The 11,320-nt window shown below is 43.5% G+C and overlaps 1 protein-coding gene across 4 annotated transcripts; it reads right to left on the reverse strand.

Annotated features, from left to right (window-relative positions):
- On the reverse strand, nt 1-9,035 carry CDCA4 (cell division cycle associated 4). 4 transcript variants are annotated; one of them, XM_054028070.1, is made up of 3 exons: nt 8,962-9,035; nt 4,428-4,508; nt 1-2,623 (listed from the first exon to the last, which is right to left on the reverse strand). In XM_054028070.1, the coding sequence occupies exons 2-3, from the start codon at nt 4,464-4,466 to the stop codon at nt 1,871-1,873; spliced, it is 792 nt and encodes a 263-aa protein (XP_053884045.1). In that variant the 5' UTR covers nt 4,467-4,508; nt 8,962-9,035; the 3' UTR covers nt 1-1,870. The 4 variants fall into 4 exon arrangements, with proteins under 4 accessions (XP_053884045.1, XP_053884046.1, XP_053884048.1 ...); XM_054028071.1 differs by lacking the exon at nt 8,962-9,035 and adding an exon at nt 8,858-8,949; XM_054028073.1 differs by lacking the exon at nt 8,962-9,035 and adding an exon at nt 7,016-8,849.
- Nucleotides 9,036-11,320: the final 2,285 nt, after the last annotated feature.

Consider the following 11,320-nt stretch of genomic DNA (forward strand, 5'->3'; position numbering starts at 1 on the left):
TAAAGATCCTCATGTCCAAGTTTAATACAAAAAACATTTTCAAGTTCACTGAAAGCTCACATACAAATGGTATGATCTGACAAACTTGAGTTAAAAATATGCATCCATCTACTGCAGTGGGAAAACTTAGCTATACAATGCTGCCTTTTCAACTAGCCATTTTCAAAAGCACTTAAACGATTAAAATTCTAAGTTAAAGACGCATTCAGCTACACACTAGAAACAGGAGTATTTATATTTAGAAATAAGTTTCATGGAAGTGAGGAACTGGAATGTACTTAAAATCTCTAGTTAGAGATTTGAGAATCATGAGACAGACATTAAATAGGTCAGATCACCTGTGGGAAGACAAAAGTCTGCTAAATGCAAAAAACATTTATTTTTCCATGTTGTACTCGGTCCCTTGATACACCAGTGAAAACAACTGAACTATTTGCAATCTCTTCTCCCCATACAGTCAATACCAAAAGGTTCCAGCAACATCTCTTTTCCCTCCCTTTCCTATCATGTACTTTGATTTTTTTCCAGCACCAGTTTACCAAGGTAAATATTGCTCATTTTATAGCAAAAATGTATATCACATTTGATCCATGCCCACCCCCACCCCCCTCCCCAAAAGTGCCCTTAGGGACAAGATGAATTACACACACTCTAAAACGAATGTGTAAGTCCTTAATGAAAGCAAATACTAACCCACATTATATTAACTTCTGTTAATCAAAAATAGGTTGATAAGAAAGTCTAGGTAAGAGTGGGACATACTAATTTAGACAAGACATTGGAACACATCATTAGAGATTTAAAGGCCTCTAGTAATACTTTTTGTAGTAATTAGCGCAAGACAGTTCTCATAAACAACTATTTGATGGTAGACTTCAATGATAAACAATTCACTTGATGACATTTACATATAAATACACATAAATAAAACCCTATATAATTTAGGTCTGAAATTAACAAAAGTGTGACTTGAACTGTAATTGCATCTAGCTGTATCAGAGCTTTTCCTCTAATGATGCTCAAGTTGTACAAAAAGCATAAATTGTACAATTTAGTTTAGTAAAGTACTACTCTATAAAACAGAATCATGAAAACAGCGCTTACATTTTAATGTAACGTATAAAATGTATATTTACATTTACACACTTTACTGAACTACATAAGGTAGCTCATGGTAAAAAACAAATCCCTTCTTGAAAGTCTTTCAAAAATACATCAACTGCAAATATTTATGATTAAAAGTTACTAAATTAGCAGCTGACAGGACATTTATAGTAAAAAATATACTTTAGGAAAATAGCTGGAAAAAATCTAAACATTGATAAACACTTTAAAACTATATTTAAACAGAAAATTTTAGCAAAAACAGACAAAAACTAGGGTAATGGGAACTATTGCATATTGCTCCTCAAGAGCCCTGCGATAACTGCAGGCAGAACAGAGGAAGTGGATAGGGAAGGAATTAAGTGGTGGTAGGAATGAAGTGTTGATCCAGAAGCAGGATCTCTCTCTATAACTGCTGCCTCTTTTAGTGGAGGGGGGGGGGGGAAGAAAACAAAAGACAGAAACCCTCTCACTGAACATACACCCCCTTCAAAGGCTAGAAAAGTTTGCAAAAAAGCCCAATTCTGAAAGCCTTGAACCCTAACTTAGCACCATTTACAGTATGTATTTACAGTTAAATGGACAAAACTGAGTGACACTACAAATTGCATGTTAACTTCACAAATTAACGTTTTGCAATATGAAGTGCTTTATATTTTTTTATAAAATACATGTGCAGTTTTGATAGAATAAACTATCTTAAAAATTGTTTCCACAAGTCCTCTGTTTCCTTGAAGGATCTTTGTCTTCTGCACATTTAACAGTTTCAAGATTCAACAAGGATCTCCACAATATGATCAAGCTCATTAAGATCAGATTTACAGTTAGAATTAGAATTTGCAGATGTCTGAGAAGGAAATGTTTCGAGATCACAGTGTCCCATTTTTGTGTTGCTCATCATTCCTGTTAATACTGTATCTAGGTCATAGTAAGAATTGTCAACTTCTGAAAACAGATCTTCAACTGTATTAGGACTTTTATTCTCTAACGTCTCAAATATTTGATCTAATGATTTTTGAAAGTTTCCTCTATTTTCTTGTGGGTTCTCCATTTCCCACATGTTACTTTGCAGGTTTCTTGGAACTTGTGGTGATGTAACTGTTGACATAATTTCCGAATTATCTTGTGACTGGGTACCCTCACAGTCTTTAGCGAAGGTACTATAAACTGGAACAAGTTTTCCTTCAGCTTGTTCCTTGGATGAATGGCAAAGGATATCTGTTGAAACTAGACGATCTAGAGAAGTCTGTCCTGCACTCTGTGTATTTATCATCTGCCAAGTCCCATCCTGGGTCATTTCCTCTTGGATTTGCCGCACCGTATTGGCTATAAGTACCGAACGACAAAGATTAGGTTCAACGAGCATGTGGCATAATTGAAGTTTGACCAAAGACATATCTAAAAGTGACTGTCGCTGAAGATTATATGAAGGAATAGCCTTAAAACCAGCCAGAGTTCCTTCAATATCTTCTTCACCATCAAAACATTTTCTCTTCAATCCTCGCACAAACATTGTGTCCTGTTGAGAAAAAATGAGAGACTCTTTAGCACAATCCAGGGGCCTAATAACTTAGACACTGCAGAAATGAAACTACTGCAAAAAAACCCAAACACTTTAGAATCTTTCATTTCAGAAAGAATTAAAATCACTTGAAGACATAAGAATGATCATACCAGATGCTAGCAATGATGTATCTGGTACAAGATGCTTCAGAGGGATGTGTAAAACACAATGGACAATTTTACAGCAACATACCTACACGGGAAAGCCTGTTTCAAACTACAGGCAGCCAGTCAGTGATTGATCTCTCTTCTGAAATGTGTGTGTGTTAACTATCTAGTCTAACTGCAGATACTGGTCTGATAAGCATACAAATGTTCTCTGAATTTTACTGATATTGACCATATCTTAGAGTAGTGAGTGCCACAAGGTAATTTGTTAGGTGTTTAAAAAAAGAAAAAAATTAAATTGGCCTTGAATTTCAATGGGTGCCCCCTGATTCAAAGTGCACACATGATGTTCACTACACAGTTTACTATTCTATACATGACTGCCAGAAACTGAGACTTTGTGACTGGATGGATCACTCAAAATTAACCTATTATTTTCATACCTCTGAAACATCTGGCATTGGCCACAGTCAGAGACAGGATACTGAGCTAGATGAACCATTGGTCTGACCCAGGTTTTTTTTTTTGGAGGGGGTAACCAAACCTAAACAAGTTATTCAAGATGAAAATGTACTAGCTTCCCCCATGACTTTCAGTATTTTTCTCTACTTCCCTCAACACACCCTAATCTCTCATTTTAGGTTTCTGACTGCTACTGTGCACCAAGCAGATGTTTTTTCTATGAGCTCTCCTCCATGTCTTTTTCCTGTGTGGTTAGTTAACCCAAAATCCAACATATGACAAGGTAAATTGTTCCTTCCAAGATGTTAGACTGCATTTGTCTACATTGACTTTAAACTAGGGAACAGAATGGCAGGTTAAAGGGCTTCTAAAATTCCTTACAATACAATGCTCACTAAAAAAGTATCAAAGAGTCCCGTGGCACCTTATAGACTAACAAGACATATTAGAGCATAAGCTTTCGTGGGTGAATACCCACTTTGATACTTTTTACAGATCCAGACTAACACAGCTATCCCTCTAAAAAAGTAGATCACCCGAGTGTTCACCCCTCTTTCAGATCATTAATATATTACACTGCTGATACTATGGTTCTGTGGGCACCTCACTTTAAAATTCCACACACAATAAAGATACTTGCCCTGCTAAAATTGTGGTTCTCAGAAATCAAGTGTCCATTTGGACGGACACACTCTTGGGGTAAGTATCCCTTGCTTGTGGGATACTGGAAAATTCTGGAAAGCAGTGCATATTGGGGCTACTCACCCCAAGCTTGTGTGGTTAATGTCACCTTAATGCTGCATTTCCTGGTTTGCTACGTTGTTTTTTACTTTAACTGTAATGTTATTGTAAGGGATATATATGATCCTTCTGAATATAAACTGTTTTTCAAACATTTGATATTTGAAAAGTAAACTCACTGAATGGAAAGGAATGTGGAGCAAACAATACCTTACTGCTTTTTGTGGGGGAATTCAAACATAGGAACAGCACCAAGCAGAGATGAAACTAAATGAAATCCTTCAAGATAAAAAAAATTCAGATTTTGCCAGAAAGTCCCACTGGTTTCTATTGCATTCATTCACTTTCAAATTGATAACCCACATCATAAATATAGAATCTTGTTGCCCAATTTCTGAGACTGCACAAAACATAGCTGGTTTAAAAGTTTCACTTAAGAAGTTACATACCAGTAACTGTGTTTGGTGGAGTCCTTCCTCTTCTCCCATGCTATAGAACAAGATTCCATACAGCAAGTGTTATAGCTTCACCTACCAGGCAACAGGAGACAGGAAGTCAGTCAATTACAGGAGTCACACAGCAAAACTTCATCCCTTGTTGCTATTTCAGGTACTTTATATAGTCTCCATTACTTGATTATCTGAGCACCTCACAAACTTTAATGAACTGAACCTCATAACACACCTGTAAGGCAGGGCAGTGCTATTATCCCCATTGTACAGATTTTGAGCAGAGAGGCTGAGTGATTTGCCCAAAGTCACACAGAAAATCTGTGTGAAGGTTAAGGACTTAAACCCAGGGTCTCCTAAGTCCTAGGCTAACGCCCTAACCATTGGACCATTCTTCCTTTCTTCTCCTCTCTTTCTTAGCCACTGAAATAGTAAACTAAATATTTAGTGGTTACTTGGGGTATTGAAATATACATACAAATTACATAAGAGGGGAGAAAAGACAAATCTCTGTAAAACAAAAGGAAAAACACACAGTATACTTCCATTTACCAGAAACCCTACTACCCAAACTTCCATATTATCCAAATCCCTTCCTTGTCCCCACTGTATCCAGGAGATAAGGAAGGAATTTAGATAAGGCAGAGGTTCGGTTAATAACCCCCCCCCCCCCAGCCAGGACTGCAAGAAGGAAAAGGACGACAAGCCCCAAGCAGTGGGAAGGCCACCCTGCTGCTGAATGGTCCTGCAGCAGCACAGGGAGCCCTTTGCAGCCTTGCTGTTACAGAAGTGAGTGCAGGGTTGTGACAGCAGAGCTTCAAGACTCCCTGCACCATCACGGGGCCAGTGACACTTGATCCCTACAGGCGCACAGAAGGTTGCATTTTTGGCAGGACAGAGCAAAGAGTTGGCCAGGGATTTCTGCTGTCCCAAACCTGCAAAGATTGGGTGTCACTGGTTGTGGCAGCGCAGGGAGCCCTCTGCAGCCCCACTTCTCATGGGAGCAAACGGGGCAGAGCAGAAACCCTCAGCCAGGACTGCAAAGAGCCGGCCTCTGCATGTCTCCTCCCCTCTCTATTAGCTAAGCTCCCAATTATCCACATAAAAGCTGCATGCCTCATGCTACTTGAATAATTAGGGTATACTATATTACTGATTTTGTCACTTCTCCCATCCTACATTTGCTTTATATAATCTTCATGTAAGTGGTAAGCTGTGAAATAAGGAGGTGAGTTTTCCTATAGCAGCAGCCATGAGAACGTTGTGACTAAAATTTGCCTTGCAAGGGGATAGATTTGCTAGCATATAGTGTAGGAGAAATGTATTTTGTTCATAAAAGCAATTAGACTTTCAAAACAAATTTGGAGCTAAATAAAGTTTAATAGACCTCTTAACATATTGACTATGAATGTTGTCTGCACTAGAGTTACTGGATCCGGAAAAAATAGCTAATACATTTGAAATTCTGAAAGCTTCAAGTACAAAAATAACCAAAATTTTCTTCTAGAAACATCTGTCATAAATAAGAATTCAGTGACCCCAGCTCAGTTAAATAGGAAGGGGGGGGGGAAGAGGCATTTTCCCAATAATGCTACTTTTTACCAGTTGTACACCCTAAGGACAATCTGTCACCGAATGCATCTGGACTACATGGTAACCATCTGCATCCTGAATCTGACTGAACCCTCTTGAAACAAAATCAAGACATTCTAGTAAAGATCAAGCAACATTAAAAGATGCTGCAGATTTGAGAATAAGTAACCAAGATAGGAGTGTTTTCTATTACTATATGGATATTTGAGCATTCTAGAAAATAAAGCCTTACTTCAGAAGAGTCACGATCACCTGCCAAAATTGAATGAAATGGGAATGCCTGCTGAAGAGAACATGAGCTTTCCATAAAAGGACAGAAGGGAGGATTCATTATCAGGTCCAGAAACTAAAGGACAAAGTGATACCATATAGAGATGGTTTCAGCCCAGTCAAACTGGAACTTCAGTATCACACACTGGGAACAGAACAGGCACCCAACACTAGAAAATGATACACATGACCTGTTGCATGTGATTTTTGCTCACGAGAACAAATAGGTTCTCTTTGCATCCTCTTCTTGAGTCCTATTTTTCATAGTTATATGGTAGCAAAGCCTACTGCAGATTCCACCCACTGACACACAATTGTGCCCCAGAATCTAAAATTTAATTTAAAAAAAAGAGTTTTTAGCCCTTCTGATTTTTTTTTTTTTAAAAGCTTGCAAATAAATATAAAATATACACATCTTGCTGTTTTTCCTGCACTTGCACAGAATCCATAGTAGTTATGAACTGGCCATTCATCGCAAAAGGGTGTTAACTCTAAAAACTAAGGACATATCTACATTACAATCTTAAATCAACCTAAGTTAAGTCAATTTATACTACCACATGCCTTCTAACGGTGGTGTGTCTCCTCACCTGGAGTGCTTCCACTAACTGAAGAGGGGCAGTGTGGGGGGCTGAGAGCCAGATGCCCCAGGGCTTCTTGCTTTGCCACTCCCCAGCTCGGGCGGGGGGGTGGGGGGGAGAGAAGAGGAGAGGAAAAAGAATCACCTGGGGGTTCTGATCTCTGGCAGGGAGACCCGAGCTTGAAGTCCAGTTGGCTGCTATGCTCCCAACAGGGAACCAAGAGTCCAGGTGAGGGCAGCCAGGCTCTGAGCCAGGAGCCTCGGTGCAGCCAAGCTTCCTGCCGGGAGCAGGGGGAGGGGAGAGGAGAAGAACAGGGCAGAAGCCCAGGAAGCAGCCCAAACCAGGAGCTTGGGTGGCAGCCCAGTTCCGAGTGGACACTGACAGCCAACGGCTGATATAGGTAATGCAGTGTCTATAGGTCATCCTAACTACACCGACACAAGCCCTATGCCTCTTGTGGAGTGGGAGTTATATTCAGTGTGGTAGTACACTTACATCAGGGGGAACAAAGCTGTAGTGTGCATATGGACATAGTTAGGTCAACATAAGCTGCCTTATGTTTACCTAACTATGTAGTGTAGACCAGGGCTAATAAATTTAATTGTAAACACTTGTTTCTCTGCTGATCACTATATCAGAACAATTCAATAAGTGGGCTTGGTCCACAGCTGTTGGACCAAGTGACAAATGAAGTCAAGACTGCTGTCTGTTTGGAAGCTAAAAGTTCAAGTACCCCGCCCCCAACAATTTCAAGTAAACTTTAACCTTGTCTAAAAAGGGGAAGAAAAGTTACATCCTTTCCCTAGCACTCTACTATATGAGTGCCAAAAGCCCAAACTGTTCTGTTTTCCTGTGTGCCAAAAGCTGCAAGAGTCCCTCGATTTTGCGGTTAATCTTCGACAGCTCCTACAATACAGATGTGGCAAAACAAAAATCTGCAGCATACGGACATCTGAAAATTTGAAGAACAGCATGAAATATATTGGATTGAATATAAAAAGAAGTAGTTCAAGGAATAGTATTAATGTGTTGAAATCATGAAAATAATTAGGTTTTAAATTTACTTGACTCTGGCGCAGAGCTTCCAGTTTGCTGTAGAAACAGTGACCTTACCACAGAATTTAGGTCCAGATTTTGCTAAATTAGAAATGACTGCACAGACACCATTTCTGAGACACTACCCAAGTAGAGCGTGTGGTTGCGGGAAAAGGCAACCCGTAGGACCCCAGTGGGGACAGTACCAGGTCACCCACCCCCTAGCAATATAGAGTTGTGTGTGACTGATGTGGGAGAACAGGGATGTACATAATGGTAATGAGAGGCTGGGACAAAAGGATAGTCTAGTCTTCCCCCTAACATACAGAGGATGTAGTGGAAAGAGTAAAAAGGTGCATGGGGTGCTGACAGGGCAGGAAAAGTGCAGAGGTGCATATGGCTGTCTGTGTGTGGGGAGGGGGGTTTCATCCCCCCGGGGTTACAAAGGGGTCCTCCCACAGTGACAGGGCAGTGGCCCACTCCCCTAAAAGTGCAGCCCCCACGGGGTGGCAGGAGTCACTCTCCCAGAAGTACAGAGACGGTATGTGCTGGTGCTGGCAGAGGATGTGAGCGTGAGGGGGGAAAACACCGCCCTGGAGTAAGGAGGTGGGGGAGGAGCAAAGCGCTGCGGCGGGGATGAAGAACTGGGGGACAGGGGGCGCGTGGGGAGCTGCTGGCCAGGGTGACGGTGGGTCGGGGCCAGTGTGCCGGACCTGCGGGGCAGCAGGCGCGAGGGGGGCGGTGAGACCGGGTGGCGAAAGGGAAGCAGTGAGCGGAGGCTGCGGAGTACTCGGGGGGCGCCTTCCCCGCCGCAAGGCGACCGACCCCGCTCCGAGGAGACCCTGGGCGGCGGCAGCTGCTGCTCGTCGCCCCTCTCTGCCTGGGACCCCGGGGAGGGGGATCCGCCGCCATTTTGAATCCGCTCTCCACCCCGGGCTCTTCCCCGCCTACCCGCGTCCAGACCCGGCGCCTCATTTCTCTGCCCGCGGGGCAGCGACAAAGCCCGATGGCGGCTAATCCCGGGCCCGCAGAGCGCTCAGCCCGAGCCTACTCACCGCCGCGTCGCCTCCCGCTCCTCCCCGACCCGAGCCCGGCTCCCGCCTCACCGACCGCTCCGCGCCTGAGAGAGGGGGCGGGACCAAGCACACTAGCCAGCCCCGCCTTCCCCCCGCCCGCCATTTTATTGTCAAAGCCCACAAAGAAACGGCCGCCCGCCCCCCCTACCAGGCCTGCCATTGGGGAATGCCTCCACCACGAAGCCCTGCCCACAGCCAACCGCTGGCCGTCATTGGCTGTCTCCTGAGTGTGTAGCACCGCCCACATGGGATCCAGCCCTCCATTGGGTGGTGGGTTACCATGGTGCTCAGCCCCCCCCCCGCCCCTTAATGTGCGACTGGCTGAGGGGTTACCATGGAGCCCGGACTCGCCCCTTAGCTGTAACTGGCTGAGGGAAAGGACGGGGTGGAGTCTAGTGTTCAAATAGCTGCCAATGGGCTAGGCGGGCCTGCGCCTGGGCTCCTGGTCATTGACTCCAATGCCAGCAGAAGCGGGGCCTGGCTGAGAGCAGCCCTGTAATCCCTCCCTCCCGCCACGTGCCCACCAGGAGGTGGTGGCAGCGGAGCCCCCACTTCACCAGGGCACCTGCCCTTTTGGTGCACTGGGCTCATCCTGCACATCACAGCTGGGCACTGTGTCCCCTCCGCTTAGTGCTTTCCCCCTTGCTGGGGGCTCCACCACTCTCAGCATGAAACCTAGCACGCCTTGCCTTGCCTGGCCCTTGTGTTACACAGCAGCACCTATGGCCGGAACCGCAAGGGAACATACAAACAGTCCTACGGGGTCAGACTAGGGTGACCAGATGTCCCGATTTTATAGGGACAGTCCTGATATTTGGGGCTTGTTCTTATATAGGCTTCTATTACCCCCCACCCCGATTTTTCACACTTGCTGTCTGGTCACCCTAGGTCAGACAATGGTCTAGCTAGCAGTTCTTCTGGCGGTGGCCGCTGCCAGGTGCTTCAGAGGGAAGGAACAGAGCAGGGCAATTATTGAGTGATCCTTCCCCTGTCATTCAGTCTCAGCTTCTAGCAGTTGGTGGTTTAGGGCAGTGGTTTTCAAAGTTTTTTTTCTGGGGACCCAGTTGAAGAAAATTGGTGATGCCTGTGACCCAACGGTGCTGGGGATGAGGGATTTTGGGTGTGGGAAGGGCTCAGGGTTGGGGTATGGGATTGAGGGCTGTGGGGTGGTGTTGGAAATGAGGGGTTCAGGGTGTCAGAGGGGGCTCTGGGCTGGTGTAGAACTAATGAATGAAATTGTTTTTAATTGTTCACTTTATTAATGTAACTTCATAAGTAAAGTTTTATGAATGAAACAATATTCATTCATAAAACCGGTTACCCCAATAACTGGCTAATTAACAATTAAGATGCTTGTTAAGAGCCATAACTGTTCAGTCAGCTGTCTTTGTAAGTTTCACTATCAATCCAATTCCTGCTTAAATCACTAAAACTTGCACTGTTTCAGTATTGTAACTTCTGTTCACCATTTATTACACTTGCCTACAGTGTAACTTCTGTTCACTGTTTGCCATCCATTATACTTGTCTATATTGTAACTTCTGTTCACTGTTTGCCATATTGTAATTCAAACCCCATTTTAAAAACGCTTACTCCATTTTGTAAGGGCTTGCTGCAACCTTCATTTTTGCAAACCCTGCTGTAATCTTATTAGTTTAGTTTAGATGTGTGAATGAGGTAAGTATGGATGATGGAATCAACCTCCAGCCCCAGCCTATCCTGATTAAATAGAGTTCAAACACCAACGGCTGAAGATGCAGACAAGAGCCCTAACAAAGTAAAAAGAATCCACCCTAAAAAGAAAAGGTACAATAAAAGGAAAATCAAAGCCCGGTCCAGTCTGAAAGTCATGTCTGCAATTGACGGGTGATCAATCACCAAACCTGGAGGCAGTGTGACACAGCAAGACCTATAGACTCTGGATTCAAACTAAAGTCTACAAAAAGAATGGGTAAGATGAAAAACTTTGGAGGAGGCTAACATTCTGCTGGCAACATGGAAGGGCATCGGTGCATGCCCAACAGAGACCCAGCTCGTCCTTGTGCCCGGCTTTCCTGGCCAGTTAGCCACTACAAGCTACGAACCCAAGCTGCAAACTCAAGCCACAGACTCAAGCAAGACTGGTAACCATGCAGCAGCTGCAGAACATCTGATTAATGTGTGTGTGTGTATAGGTATTAGGTATAATGTGTGTGTATAAGGATTAAGATATTAGTTATTGGTCATAAATCAAATTGTTATCATAATAAATGTGGCATCTTTATCTTGTCCCCTTTAATAAGATCCTGCTAGTTTTTATTGGTATAATGCTGGGGCAGGGAGTTGGAGTGCAGGAGGG

This window comes from Malaclemys terrapin, chromosome 4, assembly GCF_027887155.1.
Source record: "Malaclemys terrapin pileata isolate rMalTer1 chromosome 4, rMalTer1.hap1, whole genome shotgun sequence".
In the NCBI taxonomy this organism is placed as follows: Eukaryota; Metazoa; Chordata; order Testudines; family Emydidae; genus Malaclemys; species Malaclemys terrapin.